Source organism: Peromyscus californicus, unplaced genomic scaffold (genome assembly GCF_007827085.1).
Source record: "Peromyscus californicus insignis strain IS unplaced genomic scaffold, ASM782708v3 Scaffold_3__1_contigs__length_106647218, whole genome shotgun sequence".
Lineage (NCBI taxonomy): Eukaryota > Metazoa > Chordata > Mammalia > Rodentia > Cricetidae > Peromyscus > Peromyscus californicus.
Window position 1 is genome coordinate 45139095 of NW_026294551.1, and position 20188 is coordinate 45159282.

At 53.2% G+C, this 20188-nt stretch overlaps 1 protein-coding gene across 16 annotated transcripts in view; it reads right to left on the reverse strand.

Annotated features, from left to right (window-relative positions):
• Myo18a (myosin XVIIIA) overlaps positions 1-20188 on the reverse strand; it is a 109038-nt gene that overhangs the window by 45105 nt on the left and 43745 nt on the right. For 4 of the 16 annotated variants that reach the window (XM_052755886.1, XM_052755882.1, XM_052755884.1 and 1 more), the window contains exons 3-9: positions 4791-4826; positions 2865-2952; positions 2564-2670; positions 2290-2466; positions 1758-1971; positions 1388-1530; positions 466-566 (exon numbers count right to left, since the gene is read on the reverse strand). In XM_052755886.1, coding sequence (XP_052611846.1) covers positions 466-566; positions 1388-1530; positions 1758-1971; positions 2290-2466; positions 2564-2670; positions 2865-2952; positions 4791-4826 — 866 coding nt within the window. Of the gene's footprint in view, positions 1-465; positions 567-1387; positions 1531-1757; positions 1972-2289; positions 2467-2563; positions 2671-2864; positions 2953-4682; positions 4827-6027; positions 6106-7873; positions 9080-10948; positions 11008-12868; positions 13011-18654; positions 18717-20188 lie in introns of those variants that run through there. The other 12 variants (XM_052755891.1, XM_052755877.1, XM_052755876.1 and 9 more) reach the window with 6 other exon arrangements.

A 20188-nucleotide genomic window follows, 5' to 3' on the forward strand; every position in this document is an offset into this window, starting at 1 on the left:
GAAAGGAGAGGAAGAGGAACCACCTGCTTGACCCTGAGCAGGGAGCCAGTCTGGAGGCACGTATGGAAGAACACAGTAGGGACATCCAATGGGGTGGCGGACTGAGGGCCAGCTGGAGGGTACTGGAGGAGGCTTGGCTTCCAGACCAGCTCAGCTTACAGCAGCCGTGAAACCGCAGACAAGGCACACTACCTTCGTCCAGGTGAACTTCTTCCCCAGACCAGACATCACTGAACACTGAGGAGCCAGTGGTGTCCCTTTCATACAGCATGACCCCAAGATTTAGGGACAAGCGATTCCTAAATGGCAAGACCTGAGTCCCTATCATCTCGCCATCCCGAGGACCCAGGTTGGAGCCAGAACACAGCAGGTAATGGACACAGGGCACAGTGGGCCGGAAGGCCCAAAATCCTAGTCAGTGGGCTGGAGTCCAGAGTCCCACTGGAGCACCCCCTCCCATCTCACCTGAGGGTGCTATCACCACAGGCCAGCAAGTAGTAGAAGACATTGAAAGTGGCCTCGCTGGCTGGGCGTCGGGCCACACGCAGCTTCTCCAGGAGCATCGTCTGTGGGATAGAGTGAATGAGGAAGATAGTCACACTCCACCTACGCCTCAGCAGGAGGAGCCAGGCCCTGGTCCTCCAAGCCACAGAACCATCAGAGCAGCCTATTCCCAACCACGTCACTCCAAGACCAGAAAAGGTAGAAACCAGAGCCAGGCTAAAGGGGAAAGTCCCAAACTCCTGGAATGGGGGTAGGGGTGGGCACCGCCATGGCCAGCCACCCAGGAACCAGCCTTCTTTGGGTGATAGCCACTTACGGCAGAAAATTTCATTTAGGGGACGGCAAGATGGCTTAGCAGACAAAAATGCTTGCCACCAGGCCTAACTAACAACCTGGGTTCAATCCCCAGGACCACATGATGGAAAGAGATAACTGACTCCAGGAAGTTGCCCTCTGATCTCTATACATGTACCATGGCATGTGAATGTATGTGCAGATACACACATACACACAAGTAAATGAATAAATGTAATTTTTTAAAAAGAAATTTTATTCAGCATGGTAACGATTGGTGTGCCTGGGCCTTCCTTTATTGCCAAGTGTGGAACACTAGCCTGAGAGAAGTCCTAAGTCCCCGGGTCTCAGAAAGTCGGCAGAGAGGGGTGGGGTTCCCAGCAGTAGGGTGGGGAGGGGGAAAGGAGATGGGCAGGAGGTCTGGAGGGCAGAATTAGGTCAGCACAGACCAGCCTTGCCTATGCTGTCACGGGCCTCCGTTTCATCAGGGTGGACTTCCAGGTTAATGAGGCACTGGGGAGCCTGACTCCGGCCCGGGCATGGCACCAGGGGTCCTTCTTTGCTCGCTAGGCCCGGGCATGGCCCTTACCTGAATGGAGGCGGAGGCCACCTGGCCAGCTTGGTCAAAGTCCAGGGAGAGAATCTGGGAGAAGCGGGTGGCACTGCCATTCATGACAGTAGGGCTGTTCCCAAAGGCTTCCAGGAGGGTGTACAGAGCCTGCCATTTCTCCACTGCAAGCACAGGCCCGGGGGCCATCAGGAAAATCAGGGACACTCACCCTTAAGCCAGGGGCTGCAGGATGCCCCAGACAACAACTGCCCAGGGATTGGGGTAAGTGAGTTCGGGGGGGGGGGGGGGATAAGGAACCCGGGGATAAAAGAGCCGGCATCTAGGAGGGTCCTTCTCCTTTCCCACAGCCCTGCCCCACCCTCTGTTTTTCCCGCTGCCCATGCCTCACCAGAAAACACCTTGCTCCCGCTGGTGCCAGCAATGGTGGCCAGATACTGCACCAGATGCTGGAAGCTGGTGGTCTTGCCACTGCCGCTGCTACCCAGGAGGACAATGGACTGGTCCTGGCGGCTCATCAACATCGCCCTGTATGCAGTTTGGGCCACGGCGTAGATGTGGGGTGCCATGTCCTCCCGCCGACACCCCTTGAACATGTGCATCACCTTGAACAGGAAAGGCACAACGTGAGGGTGGGGGCTTTTAGAGCAGGGCCCACCTGGCCTCACCGCTGGGGTTTGCATATCTCTGTACTGCCATTCCACAGATGCCCAGGCATCTTGAGGGCAAGGCCATGCATGGAAAAGCAGATATCCACCAACTCTATTAACGACTGTAGGATACCCTTCTGTCCCCCACCCCCTGACTCCTCTTCCCAAGGTCATATGAGAGTGGGCAGGAAGCCAGTGGACACCAAAGAGGAAAAGTGGAAAGCCAGAACTGGAAGGGTGCGGGCGGGCGGGTGGGTCCATAGGAAGGCACACCTTCTCTGAATACACAGCAGGGGCCCCTCGGGGGCTGAGGACCAGCAAGCTAGGGCCAGCATAGGTGTGCAGCAGGCTAGCTCCATAGCGCTGGCGCAGCGTGTGCAGGACGCTGGACTCGTTGAGGTACACCAGTGAGGCTAGATCTTCTAGACGGTCACAGGAGGGAGCATTCGCCTGGGAAGACAGACAGCGAAGACTCAGATCCCATCTCCGTCACAGGGGACAGGCTTGCCCTGCCTGGGTCCTCCCTTGCCAGCAGCTTCCTTCCAACCTTCTCTATATCGTCTTCATCCACATCCAGGATGGCTCCATCATGGTCTAGCTTCACACGCACCTTCCCCTCAGGTAGGCTGAGCTCCTCCGACTTGAGCTGGCTGGCTGCAGAGCAGGGATAGTTGGACTTGGGCCTGGGAAAGCCTGCCATTCTCCTTAGACCTCCTTGGTCCTGCCTTCCTCCCCTCTGGCTCGCCAGCCTCTCCTTGCTCACTCCAGCCCTTACCAGAAGTAGAGGCACTCCCCATACCAGGCCTGAGCCACGTCTTAGCATCTATGCCCAACCTCCAGAGACTCACCTAAGGAGAATCCATCCTTATGGACCAGCCACACCTTCTCCGTCTCATACCAGGCCTCTTCGGCTGCGATCTGCTCTTCCGTCTTGGCCTATCAGAGGGAGGGGAGGAATAAACAGACATTGCATTAAAACAGAGAGAGACAAAGACAGCAGGAATGAGGAGACAGGGAGGAGAGGGCTGCAAGCGGAGCCACTGGGCAAGTGGGAAAGCCAGGTGGGAGCCACAGGACACAGGGCCTGGGGGTTGGGAGTGAGAGGTCAGGAAAGGAGGGTAGGGACCGGGAGTGCTGAGGACAGAGACAAGGAGATTAGGGATTATACCAACTGTGAGGCACCGTGGCCAAGAGAACTGGCCCCAGGAAAGCAAGTCGCCAGGCTCCCCCTCCAGCTGCTCTATCCCTTCCTCCCTGGGAGGCTTGAGATCTGCACCCTGACTCAAGCCCTGAACTCTGGGCCACAGTCATGGGTTCTTTCATAACAAAAGAAAGGCCTCTTCCCCTAAGCTGGGAAGAGCCATTTCCTGCATCCTAGGATTCTGCCTTTTGGAATGACAAACCTGGGCTCTAGCCTGAAGATGCTCTCTGTGGGCAAGGGGATAATGCCCTTCTCCTCCAAGTTACAGTCTACAAAGGCCCCTACTTGGAAGATGGTAGCTGCACAAACCTAGTAGGCATATTAATGCCACATGAGGGCACAGGGTTGCATGGGCTTGGAGACAGCACTGATTTATCAAACATGGGGAGCATGGAAAGGGTAGGAAAGGTTCCCGGAGATCACCAATCAAAATAAGCATTTATATGCCCTGTCAGAGCGGGGCTCAGAGCGGGGCTATCAGATCTGACGCCCTCTGATAAGAACACTTGAGCTAGGAGGCACCGGAGGAACTGGGACAAGCGAGGGGCCTGGCTGCCATGGTTATCAGGCCCCTTGGCAGCATGTGGGCAAATGCCAGCCAAGTGATGGCATCTTGAGGGAGGCTGGCCACCCCAGCAGACCAGGCCTCAGGCTTGCACTGGTTCCAACACTGTCCCCAGCTGGCACCCCTCCCCCCAGATTCTTGCCCCAGGTGTGCCCCATTCTCATGAGAGCCAAAAGTGAGGCAGAGACACCACCCTGTGGAACTGAACCCTGGGTGAGAGATCAGAAAATGGCAAGAACAGGTAAGCAGGGTACTGTAATCTTCGGCACATTTTTAGGTTTGAAAAGGAGGGAGAATAAAGCTGTCAATGTTTTGATTTGTCAAAGTGAGAAAAACTTTAAAATACTGGATTTTTATTTTTTAGTATTTGAAGGACTGAGGTGGGAGTGTCGGCACACACCTTTGATCCCGGCACTCAGGAGGCAGAGGCAGGTGGATCTCTGAGTTCAAGGCCAGCCTGGTCTACATAGTAAGTTCTAGAACATCCAGGACTACAAAGAGAGATTCTGTCTCAAAAATAAATCACCAGTATTTTGTTTTTTTCAGATCACATGAACCAGCTGAAACTTTTCTCTTGCGTGAGCACATTCTATGGCCAGGTGTTAGAGTGATGTCAAGGGTCATGGACTGACACTAGCTTCGTTAGAGATCATCTGAGAACAAATTTCTCATGCTGACCATGAGGTGGAGACAGAGACCATCTCATCTTCAGGCTGGGGCTAAGGGGAGGAAGAAGGGTCTTCTGGGTTTTTCCTTATCCAGAGTGACCTGGACTCCAGTGGCTGAGAATCTCATGAGGCAAAGCTGGGGCCATGACGCTCCCCGACAGCCACAGCTGCACCATCTCAGCTCCCCTGGGTCCCCTACTAGAGTGGGAACCAGGAGGGAAAGAGGCCTTACACTCCAGCAGGAGGCCCGAGCACAGACGCCAGCCCAGGTGTAAGGTGGGGGTGGTGGGTTGTCACCGGAGAAAGCAGAGAGCTCCTGGGTGGGGCAGGAGCACCCTACCTGGCTGTGGGCAGGAGAGGCGGCCTCAGGGTCCAGCTACCAGCAGCGAGCAAAGAGAGAAAGAGAGACAAAGGTGAAGAAGGTGGAGACCACGGCAGGTCCCCAAGAGACACCCCTGGACCGGTGAGCCAGCACTCTGTTCAAGATACAGCGTGGAGGTCAAGAGTACTTGCCCAGGACGAGGACGCTGGCTAGCCAAGAGAGGCAGACCACAGTGGGGTGGTTGGAGGTCCTTCTTATCATCAGACCTTACAGAGGAAAGGCTCTTGTGGGTCGCTCCTCGTGGCACATAGGCATCTGTCACTCCGCTTCTAGTCAGTCTCTCCTGGACTGGCTATTCAGCCCACCCTGAATTAATTTCCCTCTTCCACACCCTTGGCAGGCCAGGTCACCTCCCAACACTGAAGGCCTGGGCCCCCTGGAATCCTCCTGATTTTTTTCCCAGGGCACCAGCTTCCCTATGGCTACCAGGCACCAAGAGAAGGCGGTTCCTCCTCTCTAAACACATACCCAGGGGGTGTCTCTCCCCATTTAAGGGCTACATTTCAGAGATAACACAAGGACACCTACAGCCTAAATCTAAGACGCCTTCCTCGAGCCCCTGTGGCCCCATGTTCTACTCCTGGGCAGGTACACCGACCACATGGCAAGCAGAGGCATAACTCCACCCAGCTCCAACCTTAGGGCCACCTGCCAACTGCCCAACCCTCGAGCCAGCCTTGACCTCTACGTTACAGTCATGTTACTTAAAGCCCTCAAAAGCCTTTCTGGGAGAAATGGGAGCCAGGCAAGCTCTGGATGTTGCCTGTCAGAAGTGAGAAGGGCTAATATCCCCACATGGGTCAAGACGCTAGACACCAAAATGGGAAACACTGACTCCTGCCTTGTCACATACCAGGTCCTAACCCCAATGAGTGTCCTCAAAGTAGGAGAGCTGGGCTAGAGAAGGGGACTAGGTCCCCAGCTATGAACGGCCCCTCCATGGTCACGGCCCTGGGCTGTCTGGAGTATCAATACTCTATAATAGAGTTCAGCTTTCCAGAGCCATTGTCAGGTTTCATGGACAGTCACAGGGTTCCCTTCTATCATCACACACACACACACTTTCAGGGGGTTCATAAACGCTGGTAACACACACACACACACACACACACACACACACACACAGTTCAGCCACCAGCCTTGGGAAGAAGCGGGCCGGGGACTGGGAACCCACACACGAGAGAGGTGGCATTACAGAAGCTGTGAAGATCCTCTCAAGTCGCTGATGTGCCTCCTCTGCGGGACTCAGCCGGACCTCAGGGTCAGCTCCTGTCTAAAGGTTAAACCACTATTAGTTCTGGCTCAGGGGACAGCAGGAGGCACCACATGCCAAGCTCTCAGCCCAGGGAGCCACTGAGACCCAACGCAGAGCAGAGCAGCATCCGGGAGACAAGCTGAGTGCTAACTTGAGTTGTGGAACTATACAAAACAAAAAAAGGAAGAGGTAGACGCCTGAGAGGGCTGGGGTTTCGTCCTCCTACTTCCCTAACCATTGTGAGCTCTAAATGACCTGCTACCCCCATTCACTCCTGTCCCAGGATGTACAAGAGATGAACTCCATCCAGGTCAAGACATATCTCAGCGCCCAACTCCACCCTCATGCACGAAGAAGATACAGAGAGCCGGAGGGAGAGGTAAGAGCCCTGGACAGGCACATGATACTCCCTGGCTACTTATAGGTTCCCCGAGGGACTGAAGTTCAGCTCCTACCCTGATCATCAGACCAGAAAGCCCCTGCCAACTCTTCCCTAGGGGCCAGGAACACACTGCCCTGACAGAGCATGCCAGGAGGATGGGGAAGGGCGCGGCTTTCCTCTACATACTGCAATACCCAGGAAGAATGGGGGCAAGGCCACTTCCAGGAAAGATGGCTACCAAGAGGAAGCACCCGGTGAGTGCCTCAAGGTCCCTCAGGCCGCCTCCTGGCATCCACCTCATTCCTCTTCTTCTAGCTACAAGAAACCTAAGAAAGCTCAGGGAAGCAGGATGCAAGTTAATGTCTATCCCTCAACACATAGCCTGTGAGACCTCAGCAGGACCCACAAGGTGGAGGAGCTTGCAAAGAACTGTCTCTAATTCAAGACCAGCTAAGGGGCCATCACCTGTGAAGGTGCGGTAGTGCAGAGACAGGGGGGTTCATTCTGCCTACCTGACACCCAGGTACGGGGCTTCCCCAGAGTCCTGCGGCCAGAGTGGGTATTCTGGCCAGGCCTGAAGAAAGCAGCGATGGCATTAAGAAATGTCATCAGCATCACCGACCGTCCTACCATTTGTGGGTGACGGGTGCCAGGGAGCAATAACCTGTGTCATATGTAATCGGCACAGCCACCCTCCAAAGCAAGTATTACACCTTGTCTGTAAGTCAAAAATCCAAAGAGTTCCCCAAACAGAAGATTTCTCTTAATTATTTTGGTGGCAAAACTGTTTATCGTTGACCCTTGGGTAGTGAGAACACTCAGGGGTTTGCTTTGGCAAGAATCACGAGTTTGTTTGCAGGTGGCTGCTTGTATTATACCATAAAACATTCCGAAATATAAAAATGACTCACTCCCAGTACCTAAGACTTCACAGAAGGGACTAAGGGCCCACATTATACCTCCCCACTTGACAGACAGGCTCTCAGCAGTGGACCTTGCTGAAGTCTCACAGGAGTGTGGCTGCGGTTATGAGCCTGGGCCACCTGACTTAAGAACACTGTTTCTACCTTGCACTCATCTGCCGAGAAGCCGATCTTTAGCTTTGTATATGGTGCCTCAAGCTGGCTTTGTAGAGCTAGAGACCAGGTCTTGACTCTCACGGAAAGGCCTGCGGCATGCCGGTTAGCGGTTCTCATCTCCCAGCACCCGGCCAGAGCCTAGGCCATCATTCATTCTAGCACAAGGTTAATGAAAGTCATGCAGCCCCTGCCATGGGTGGGCACGCAACCCTGGACCAGCCTGGATCACGCGAGGCTCCTTCGGGCTTAAGGAAGCCACCATGAGGGTGCTCAGCCTCAAGCAAGAGTGGTGAGGGACATGGGAGTTAGTGGCACACTCGGGTACCTCCTGCCGCACACCCGAGGCTGGTGACTTGGCCTGCTGCTCTCCAGAGACGTTTGACTTCTGGCCAGCCGGATTTGGATTAGCCAGCTCTTGTGCCGGGGCTGGGGAGCACTGCTTATGTGGGGTTTCAGGCTTGGCTGGGGATCCTGCTTTCTTCAGGGCATCCACCGTGTCTGGGGAGCCTGGTTTTCCAGAGGAGCCTGGCTCCTGGCTGGGGGCCTTCTCTCCTCTTCCAGGAGGCTGCTTGCTGCGGGACTTGTGGTCCTTGCCTCGGCCCCGAGACATCAGACTGCGCAGGCCCACAGAGAGCTCATCCTTGACTGCCTCCTTCTTCGCGTCAGGCTTTGGTGGAGCCGGAGGAGGAGGAGGAGGAGGAGGAGGAGGAGGAGGAGGCAGGGGTGGGGGCTTGGGACTAGAGGCTGTCTTTTCTCCCTTCTTGCCTCGAGGTGGGTGTTCAGGGGACTTGGCTCCTCGGCCTGGAGGCTCTTTAGCATTCCCAGGCTCCTCATCAGGCAGTACCTTGCTTACCACCTTCCTCACGGCATTCGCTACCCGCTTCCGGGACAGACCTTGGGTCTCTTCATTTGGGCCTTCGGCTGAGGCAGCCCCCAGGCCATTCATAGTGAACGTGGGTTCCGGGCTCTTTGCTCTCTGGGCAGTCTCTGAGGGTACCGGGCTGGCGGCAGGCTGAGGACTTCGAGGTGGACCTCTGCTCTCTTTAGTACTGCCCTCTGGCTACAGTCACATAAATACAGGTAGACATGAGTAGCAAGCCCACGTCCCTACCCATGTCATGCACACAGGAGACGAGGGGTGCAGCCTCGGGCCTCAAAACCGATCTTCCATTCACCCACGGAACAACACACAGATCCACGAGCCCCCCTCACACACAGTACTCCTCTCTCCACCCTCTAGAGTCTAGACATGTAGACAGAACAACCTCATTGAAAAGTTTGCCTTCTCTTTCTCACAAACCATCCCACTGCCCACCCCCAGAAGGTGTGAAGGGCACTGGAGACACCAACACAAAGGGCCCCAAAGCCCCCATGAGCACTCTAGAATTGCTGTCTTTTTTCAGGGTCACAGCTGACACTCAGCAGAGCTGGAAGGTGAGGAGGTCGAGAAGGCAGCTCCCAGCACCAGCCTTAGGCCGTATCTCCACCGGGCTTGCTGCCTTGGTCACTCCTTCATTCAGTTCCCTAGGCCATCAGACCCACAGCCTGACCATCCTGGAGAAAGGACTTGACGAGGTACTCCTCTTGAGTCAAGCCGCCCGCGCCCCCGCCCCCTGCCCCCGGCTCCTCTGGTGTGTAGCCACGGTCTCCCCTTCACCTCCGCCCTGAGAGCTGCCGAGCCCCAGTGCTGGTGCTGTTCCCTCCTGCAAACTTCCCAGAGGGCATGTGTGGGATGATGGGAGGAAGGGGAGGCAACTCAGGCCTACAAAGGGTTAAGTATCCCAGTGGCCACAGCTTCACTCCCTGGAGAGCAGGGTCCTGGCTCAGCTGGGTGGCTACTCTGCCTCTGGGCACCCAGGAGTCGCTTGGTGTATGTTGGCATTCTCCATCTAGAGAACCCACCTCCTCCCTGACACTCTGCCAGGAACTGTCTGAGGCGGCCACTAGGAAGGCCACGCTGGCTAACCGCAGGGCAGAGTTTCCTGCAAAGCTAGCCACACTGCCTGGGAAGAACTCAGGTCATTTCGGGGGCTGACCAGTGATGTGCTACTCACTGACTTGTAGCTCAGTCCTCGATCCCCTGAGCAATGTGATTTTAGATCACACCGCTGTGAAGGTCTAGCTGCCACACCTGTTTACAGGCTCACAGATGATAGACCTGCCACATGCCGAGGGCACCTCACCTCCTGAGCACGGCTGAGACCAGGACCTTAGTCTAGGTCTCTGCTCTAGGGAGGTTCTGCTGCAGGGGTGAAGAGGGAGGGCTGGACGGTGGCTCTTCTAAAGCTTCTCAGGCCAAGAGTATTCAGTGGCATGCCAGGGTACTGTGGAACTGGCCATAGTGCCAACTGCCAGGTCTTTCTTTCTCTCTTCCGATTTCTGGCTCCCCTCCCCTCCCCCACGGGTGAAGAGGATGACATGATGGTAATTGCTAACACATACATAGTGCTTTGCCTGCTAGACTCTCCTAAGTACATGTTATTTTTGAAGAAAGAAAGAAAGAAAGAAAGAAAGAAAGAAAGAAAGAAAGAAAGAAAGAAAGAAAGAAAGAAAGAAGGAAAGAACCTCTCTCACATATCTCAAACACATCCTTTTGAAACCACAGGTTAGCTCTGGCCCTCCAGATCTCCAGATTGTTTACAGGTCCAAAGGAAGTCACATGCCTGGCTAATCAAATCATCCAAGGAAGACAGACAGCTAGGACAGCCACCATTTGGGGTAAGGAAGCATGGTTTCGTGCCGCAGTTTGCCCGCCCTGGCAAGGACTACATCCTCTCTTGGACACACATCTGGCCCACTGCTCAGATGTCTTCCCTCTCACCCTGTAAAAGTCCAGCTTTATTCGGGGTCTCTGTCCCAAGGTGGCAGGGGGCTGGGGACATTGGGCAGCTGTGGGCAGCCTCCAGGTTGTGCACAGAGCAGCTGAGGCGGGGGGGGGGGGGTGGGGGGGGGTGGGGGGGGGTGGAGTGGACGCTGCGACAGCAGCTGCAGTGAATCCCTCGGCGCCCTTGTCCTGGGCCACCCAGCGCAGTGCAGAGTCCCAACAGCTGAGCCCTCATTTGGTCGGTGCTTGCTGACCTGAGAGTTTACCCACCTGAGCACTGCCGCCCCAAAGGGTCCGAGAAACGACCTGACGGTAGGCAACTAAAGGGGGCTGAGGGGAAGACAGAGGGGGGACCCCAAAGCACCTTGGCTTACCCCCACTTAATACACCAGAAGTACAGCCACATACACTACACTTTCCACCATTACTGACATTCCCTTTAACCACACCAGCAACACTGGAAGTGATGAGGCCATTCCACCAAACACATGTGCACACACCCACACTTGTGTACATGTGCACACACGCATACACACATGTACATCCCCCCCCCCCCCATCTCAGGGAAGCACTTACAGCCCCTTCCTCTTTGCCAGGAGGGCCAGGTTTGGGCAGAGTTTTGTCCTCCTCTTTAACCTGAGGGAGCAGACAGAGAAGTCACTGGCAGGTCCAAGCTGGGAGACCTGACACCAGCATGAAAAGATCTAGGGGTCTTTCTCTCCCCAAGAACCAGAGCAGTGCTGGGCGTGGGGGGCTGAGGAAGGCATCTCTTCACTTGTAATTGAAACCGTCCAGAGACAGTGTTTGAAGAACTAAGAGTCTCCATGGAAGTAAACCCCAAGGATGCTGGGGGGCTCAGTAGCCAGCCCACCGGGGCTGTCAGAAGTCCACATCATGGCCTCAGGGTCACAAAATTACCAGCCATGGAGATGGGGGAAGGAACCCCAAGGTAAGGTAAGGTGTGGAGGAGAGAGATACCCCTGACTGGGGTGTGGGTCTGGGCTAGAGCAGGAGCTGGTGTGGTAGCCTGAGTCAGACAGGAGGGGCAGAGTCAGGGGAAAGAGCAGCTGCCATAGCTGTCTGGGGAAAGGACTGATGTTGTTGATGCTTTGAAGGTTCTTCCTGTTCAGAGACTGGCTGGGAAGGAACTCCAAGGGGGTAGGCCCCCAGGTCAGAAAGCCTGCTCTTCTAGCACCTCTCAGTATCTCTCCCTCCTAAAGCCCAGCAGGCCCAGGAGATTTAATGGGTCTTTCTTCCCTAGGCAGCTCTGTCCCTAAGCCCACAGTAGGGGAGAGAGAGAGGCGCCCAGGAAGAAGCCCGATCTCTAACGGAAGATATTCTTAGCAACATCCAGAATCAATTATCCAATAGCAAAGTGATGCTGTCCATTTTCACCCAGGATCTGTGGTCAATTTTGAGCTCCAATTAGCAGTGCCTGGACACTGTCCAGCAGGATGACCACTGCAGTATTGAAGCTGCATCTTGTCCACGAAGCATATTCAGTGGGTCCAGGGTTCAGTTAGTTCTCACAGACATGGACAGAGGGAAGATGGCAAATACTCACTGAGAAAACCTTTCTACTTCAGGAACTGGGGTCTGTGCGGAGAAGGGGAAGGGCTGGATAGAGAGGATATATGCAGGGTGGCCAGGTCTGTACATGCTGCCCTCCTCACCAAGGGCCATCACCCCTCCCCACAGGGATCACACCATGCATTAGCCCCTAGGCACACAGGTTAGAGGATAGCAGTGTCCCCAAACCACACAGACACTTTCAATAGTGCACACAGTGTTGTTAGCTTGGCTTCAGATATGGCCCAGATTCTAAGTTCACTCTGAAACCCTCACCAGCTCCAAATCTGTCCTTTCTCCAGCAGCTTCTGTTTGGGGTCCCAAACGGCTGTCCAAGGTGAGGCATTGGGAACACTGGTTGCCCCCCAAAGTGTCTGAGACACTGGGCTCAGGTCTGAGCTCAGCTCTGGATTTAGCCTCAGGCTGACTCACGCCCTTTTCCCCTCCCTAAAGGTTCTGGCTGCTGTAGGTCATTGTCCAGCCAGAGACTGTGCATACGCACAAAGGCATGCCCAAGTCTGCCACAGCCTGGATTACTCTCTGGACCCAGACGCCAACTGGCCTGATGCCCTCACTCCCAGCTCCTTTCTTCTTCTGCCCACCTCAGCCCCCAGACTCAGGGAATCTGAGCTCCAAAGGCATCAGGGCTGAGCCTTTCCCAGAACCCCGCAGTCCCAGGGCTGAGTCTGAGCCACAGGCTGTAGAAGGGTGTGGAGCAATGAACTCGGAGGACACCAGTGGTACAAAAGGCAGCTCAGCTTACTAGAGATGGGGCTTAGGAAAGTGACTCAGCTCATCAAGGCAGAAAGGGCTCCCCAAAGCCACTGGTGACTCTCTGCACCCCCAAATGCACACACATGCTTCAATCCGTCTCTAGTTTCACCATGCCAAGCACATAAGAGAACCAAGATTTTGAAATCCAACTTCCCTTTTGTTCCCAGAAGGCAAATCGTGATGAGAAGGCCATAGTGTTGAAGGCAGCCTGCACCCTGAGTCAGAGAAGAAACAGGGGCAGGGCCTCTCAGGGACTCCGTGTCTTCCTAAAGGCCAGGACCCGCTGGGACAACTGCTGTGGGTAACAGGAGGAAAGGAAGACAGTTGGGAGGTGTGACTCGGGTCACATTCCTCAGAGAGAGGAATAAACTGTTGACGAAAACAAAAGCAAGGTGGATATAGAATAGAGAACTTCTGGGAAGCTGTGCGTCCTCCAATAACCCACTTCACCCCTCTGGGCCTGCCTGGGGCTAGCCTGGTCTAGATAACGGATAAAGTCACTTCCAGATCCAGCACTGTAGGAGTCAGCGAGAGCCCCCAAGCCTTTGATGCTCCAGGAGGCAGACATCTCTCCCCTTCACCTGCAGCTCAAGCCGCCTCCCAGGAACGAGAGGTCTGTAGCTGGCAAAGCTTTCCCATCTGCTGGTCCTCCTGACCCTCAACGCCAGAGTCTGCCCTTGCCCAGGGGAGGCTTCACCAAAGAATCACTTCGACTCTATGGAACTGGAGATCTGATTTGTTCCCATAACTGACTGTGGTAAATAAATAGGTAGAAATTAGTTTTGTTTTGAAATGCTAGGGATGGAACCTAGGGCCTCACACGTACTAGGCAAGGGCTCCACCTGTGAGCTATGCCCTAGCCCTCAATTATTATTATTATTATTATTATTATTATTATTATTATTATTTTATTATTTATTATTTGTGGCGGGGCTTCAAGACAGGGTTTCTCTGTGTAGCCCTGGCTGTCCTGGAACTTACTCTGTAGACCAGGCTAGCCTGAACTCAGAGATCCGCCTGCCTCTGCTTCCCGAGTGCTGGGATTAAAGGTGTGCACCGCTACCGCCCGGCTCCCTCCACTATTTTTAATTGGCTCTGTTGACTTCTGTCTTACTATCCAGTTAATATGCTACCAACTTTAAATTTACTTAATTAACTCATTTGCTCTTTGAACTCAGGTCCAAGTTTCCCTATTGTCTAGGGAGGTCCCATCTGACCCAGAAGGACACTGGCCTCTAGACATCTGGTTCATTCCTCTGCTCCAGCTGCTCCAGGGAGCAGTACTCTGACAGCATGTGGGGACCTCCCCAGAGCAAGTCGCCTCTGTGCCTTGGGAAAGAACTGCCTGAATCTCTTCTCTCCCTTACAGGCGCCTGGGCCCAGGAGCAGACTATCTTTATCCAACATGGAAAGAGCTGGTGGCGGTGCCTCTGACGGTCACCCCAGATGGAAAAACACGTTTCTCCTGGAACTAGGGACTTGCTGTGGAGCGCGGCTTCCCAGAACAAAGGACTCTTGCTCCTGACACACTTCTGCTTTAGTAATTCCAGCCATTTCTAATGTTAACTACTGAATGTGGAATGCCTACATTGAGATGGACCCTACACAAGGTATTCAACATACATTTCCTCATTTATCCATCCATGCATTCTCTCTTTCATCCATCCATTCATTCTTTTATGTATGTGTGGGTGTGGGTGTCCTCACCCATGCAGAAAAGTATGGAGGCCAGAGGTTAACATCACAATGTCTTTCTCAATCATGTCCTCACCTTATTCTTTTAATTTCTATATGTGTACATGTGAGAGTGTGTGCACACGCGCATGCACCATGGTGTGTGTGTGATCACAGGACCACTGGCAGAGTCAGTTCTCTCCTTCAACCACATGGGTCCTGCCAACTGAGTTTCTGAACTTGTAAAAGGGAGACTCCAGTATGTCCCCATCACCTTCTGAGGCCTTGGCCACCTCTCTCTCTGTGTCATTTCTGACCTCTTGCCTTGGAAGGAAAGGAAACCACCACTTGTGAGCATTCTCCGGAGTCAGGCCCAGGATCAGGCACTGCAGACCTCACTCTCCCTGTAGCAACCCACTTTTCAGAGAAGCCAAGGGGGAGGGATGCTGAGAGGTTCCCAGCCAGGAAGAGGCAGGGCTGGCATTCACAGCCAGGAGCGGTCTTGGTAACTATGTCATTCTCTGGGATCTCCTTCTAGCCAGGACTCTCTTACCCATCACACCATTAGGCGCTTACAAGTGTTTGTCACATGACAATACTGGAAACAGGGGTGGGGGGCAGAGTTCCCATCTGGTCTCTCCCACATATACACTACAGAGAATTAGGTTGTCCATCCTGATTCTCAGAGATGTGACTCAAACAAGAGAGGTTGTAATCTCCAAACGTAGCAACAGTGAAAAGATAGCAAGCTCCATGCCATGGGAGCCAGACAGGGAAGGCAAGGGCTTGCTGGAAACACATCATCCTCTGGTCTAGGCAGCCCACCCACAGGAACGTATGCCCAAAGAGCTGACTTCAAGACACAAAGAGGACAAGAAAACCCACAAACTCATGCTAGCATTTTTTCATAGATGCACTCTGCGTAACAACTTCAAACACTCCAAAGGACTAGAATCAGAGACGGTTAGGTAAACAATGGCTTCAGCCCAACACATGGCTGTGCTGCCATTGAAGTCGACAAAGATGTGGACAATGAAACCATATGGAAAATTCCACACAAAATGACATCAATCAAAAACAACTAGAACATAAATAGCATGCAAATGGCGATCATAATAATTTTGTAAATGGTGTGGATTAGACACAGTAGACACACTTGCTATTTATTTTGTGTGCATTTGTCACTTACTGCTTGTTTTTATTGTCAAGACGGCTAAATAGTCAATAAAAAAAGAAAAAGAAAAGAGATAATGGCTAGAAGCATTTGTTTTCACAGAGGAGAAATCTGCTGAGGGACTGTCTCTGCCCACAGACCCAAAGGTGCCTGTCACTCAGGAGACGAGGTTGGTTTTTACTGTCCCCAGTGCCAGCAACCACCACCCTCCCTTAGCTACCACAGTCCACTATGTTAAGAAAAGGGGAGCTTGGGCTGGAGAGATGGCTCAGTGGTTAAGGGCACTGGCTGCTCTTCCAGAAGATCTGGGTACAATTCCTAGCACCCACATGGCAGCTCATAACTGTCTGTAACTCCAGTTCCAGGGGATCTGGCACCCTCACACAGACATACGTGTAGGCAAAATAGAAATAATATAGGTGCACACACATAAAAATAAATAAATCTTTAAAAAAGAAAGGAAAGAAAGGAAGGAAGGAAAAAAGAAAGAGAAAGAAAGAAAGAAAGAAAGAAAGAAAGAAAGAAAGAGAAAGAAAGAAAGAAAGAAAGAAAGAGAAAGAAAGAAAGAAAGAAAGAAAGAAAGAAAGAAAGAGGAAAGGAAAGGAAAGAAAAGGGAGCTCAAAGACCTCAAGAATAATCCCATCCACTGGGCAGTCCCTTGGGCCAGGAATGCCTAGCCGCACGGATATGTTAAGGCCTACGTGTCTGAGCCAGCCATCTAAGCCCAAGAGCAGTAACTTCAAGAGAAAGACTGTGTCTAGAAGGAACCAGAACGTCATCAATAGCTAGTAAGTTCCCAGCCTGCCCCCGTGACAACATTGGCAATGCTCTTCCTTCTCATTCTGAGGACAAGGAAGCCCAGAACTGCCTCTTCTCTCTTCATCCCCATTCTGAGGCACAAAAGGCAGCTCTGGGGGAGACTCTGTCCTTGACAATCTCAAGCAAGCAGCCACCTGTCTAAGGAACAAGGGTTTTGAAAAGAATGAGGAGAAGGGAAGAAATAATAACAGCAGCAGCAGTGACTTCGTTGCAGTGCTGGGGAATCAACCCCAGGCTTCAAACATGCTCAGCAAGCAGTCTGCTGCTGAGCAACACATCTAGCCCCAACAGCACATCTTTATTAAGCATCTTTTTGGCGCTGGACACTGTGCTCAGCCCCTAACAAGCACTGTCCCATTTGATGCTCACGACATCCCTTTGAAGCAGACACCAGCATGAGTTTTCCTTTACAAATGAGCAAAAGAAGCCCCAGAAGATCATGTGACTTTCCCACGGCCTCATGACAGCAAGTGGCAGATTGAGGACTCACACTCCAATCTGTCTTCTATCAAGCCTTTAGGGCTTACTTTAAGGGAAAGTGGTCAGCCCTCCCCAGTACCTCCTGTTCACCCATACCATGGGCCGTCCACATCAGTAGCAACAGCTTGGGTAGAAAACAATGGTTTCCATGCAAGACCTGGCTCTCCACTCATGACCTGAACACACTCTTCAAAGAGCTGCTTTAAAGGAGAGCAGTTCAGGAAAGGGCCTGAAGGCCACACTGCCAGCCAGAGGAAGAGGAGCCGGCCCTCAAGGGCCAGCCTCTAGCTAGAGCCCTCCCTCACTGCAGGGCGGAACAGAAAGCAGCAGAGAACCCTGGGCCACTGCCCACCAGCCCGGAGGAAGCAGGTGCATGGGATGGCTTCCTGCTGCCGCTGCGGTTGCAGAAGGGCCAGGGCTTCCTCCGACAGGCAGACAGGCCTGCTGGAGGCCTCCCCCCACTGAGGACACTCAAGGCTCCTCTGCAGGGCACTGTGCCATCTGCTAGCATCATTTCCCATGGCCCTGAATCTGTGACAGTCAAGGTACTGGTGTCCTGGGTATGCAGGATGGGGTGGGGAGTAGACCAGAGCAGGAAGCAGCCCGCTCACAGAGCAAAGAGCTCTCTCCGGCACCACCCTGCTCTGCCCACACACACCTCCACAACGGTGCCAGTTTGGCAGCTGGGACAGGGCAATTCCTTGGGCACAGAGAGATACAAATGCTATGGGCATATCTCAGGCTGCTGATACACCTCCGCACCAGGCCAGCCCACACTCTGCCAACTGCTGACTCAATTGAAAACCTTACCCTTAGTGGCTGGGGGAGTAGAGGGGAGGACAGGATGGCCTGGGAGGCAGCTAGCTATCTCCTCACTTGCTTTTTTAAGGACCTTACTTCTCTGGAATAATCTCTGCTAAAAGAGAGCCATGGACTGGGAGAAAGGCTCAGTAGGGAGAGACGCTTGTTGCCGACCAGGTCTGAGGACCTGTGTTTGGTCCCTAGAATTCATATGGTGGAAGTATAAAACTAACTCACACAAGTTGTCCTCTGACCTCCACACACATGCCAAGGCACGTACATGTGTGCTCATGCGTGCGTGTACACACACACACACACACACAGACACACACACACACACACACACTCATACACACAAAGATAAAAAGTTTTCTTTAAATTAAAATAAAAAGAGGCTCACAGACAGGGCATCCTGAGATGCTACATGTGTCCCTTCTAAGTATGCTGGGCACAGGAATAGAAGAGGCCATGCTGGGTTCTTCCTGAAGACAATAAGAAGATTCCAGCCAACTTTGAGGACCATCCCCTGTTAAGCCCTTTTTTCCTGTCTAGTCCTGTCTAGAGAAGGGGCCACAATACCAGCCCAAAGCAGGACCAACATCTCCAAAGAGATGTTTGAGTTTCTGGGCTTTGGAAGAAATAAAAGCCTCCATAGCAATCTTACTGTGGGAAAGGCGTGCCTCAGTCTGTGGTGTGGCGGAGGCAGCCCCAGGAAACTGAGGTTTAGAAGATGACTCCCATCAATGCTCCCCAAATCATGAGTCAGGCCTAATATGTGCCTTGTCTCTTAGAGGTTTTGAGGCAGCTGGAGCTGTGTACTGCCCTTTCAACCAAGTAACTGAGAGAGGAGCCCCAAGGCAGCACCACCCCTTCCTCTCCACCTACTTCTGCCACATCTGGGGAAATAACAGGACACCTTCCTTTCTTAAATGAGAAAACATCATGGGGAGCCTGGGGCATTTCCGGGGTTGGGGGTCAGAAGGACACTCACCCGCATGGCCTGGCCTGGAGCAGCCCAGAGCAAGGAGTCTCCTCTCTGCTGCTCCCGTTAGCAGCTCAAAATAGCACAGGCTGCAGCCCCGCCCCTGGTCCCCTCCCTCTCCCAGGCCCCTCCCGCTGCAGCTGCCCAACCCTGCCAGAGCTGTGGAGACAGCAGAGGCTGGAGGACTGCGGGTACCAGGTATGCCCACGGCCAGAGAGCAGTGGGGTCTGGGTGGAAGGGAAAGGAAGCTATTCAAATAAGGGCATGGGTCGGGACAGACAGTGTCCTGGGGTTAGGGACAGGAGATAGGAAGGGTGGCACTTTCCTTCTGACACACACTCGGGCTCCTGGACAGCTGAACTGATATGGCCCCTAAAAATAGCAGAGGAATTTGAGACCTGCAGCCCCTGGCCCCTCGGGCCAAGATTGAGACTAGCATATGCACGCTCACATACACACACACATACCAGCACGCATAAACTCAATCACAGCACAGTGTACTCGAGAACACGTCAATCCTACGCCTAACTCTGCCATCTAATTACTGTATGGAGATACTAACACTGCAACCATGATGACATATAAGGCCGGTGCACGCTAGGTCCGGGCAGTAGTCATGCAGCAGTCCTGAAGGTCCAGGAAGAGCAGAGACCCGCAAGATCAGGCTGAGGCCTTCTGCGACTGCCTCATAATAGATGCACAGAGACACGAAGGGAATCAATTGCTCTACATTTCCCTCTCCCACACACCAGCCAGCTGCTGCACAGGCAGAGGAAAGTGGGGTGGGTGGGGAGGGAGGGATGGGTCTTAGCCCTGCAAACGGAGGAAACTAGGGGTGTCTGGCCAATGAACAATGGCTGTCAATGAAGAGCTTGTGTTCCTTGTGAGAAACCCTGGCCTGGTTCTAAGTAACACTACCAAATACCCATCAGAACTATAGATGGGCTAAGATGGGTGCTAGGAGAAAGAAGTCAATAAGCAAAAAGACAGAACCTGCCAAGTGTCTATAGAGAAAAGGAAATAGTCACTGCTTCCTTCTTCCTCTCCAGGGAGGGAGGGATTGGAAAAACCCAAGCTTGTCACCCACGGCTAGTTCTAAGCAGCAGTGGTCCTGCATCTAGGACATTCTCCAGGAACAAACTGATAAGCACTGCCCAAAAGGACCAAATCCAGCTCTCCTTTCTACACGACACTGTGCAAGTCACCTAGTCTTACCATGCCACACACATGCACATACATACACAGGCTATCAGGAACAAACTTGAGCCTCTGCTTGCCAGGGAAGTACGGCATCTTCCTAGGGAGGTCCTCTGGTCCTCCTGAGGCAGTGCAGTGTCCAAGGTCCTGCATCCCCACAGTGGTGCTCACTGAAGCCCCTGAAACACTTTAGGATATGATACCTAGATCTCCCTGTTACCCTCTCAGTTTCTGATTTAACTGGTCTGGGAAGAAGCCCTGGGCACTGGAATTTTAAAACATTCCAGGTGATTCTTTGGGTGTTCTTTTGTTTTGTTTTGCTTTTAATGTGTACGGGTGTTTTGTC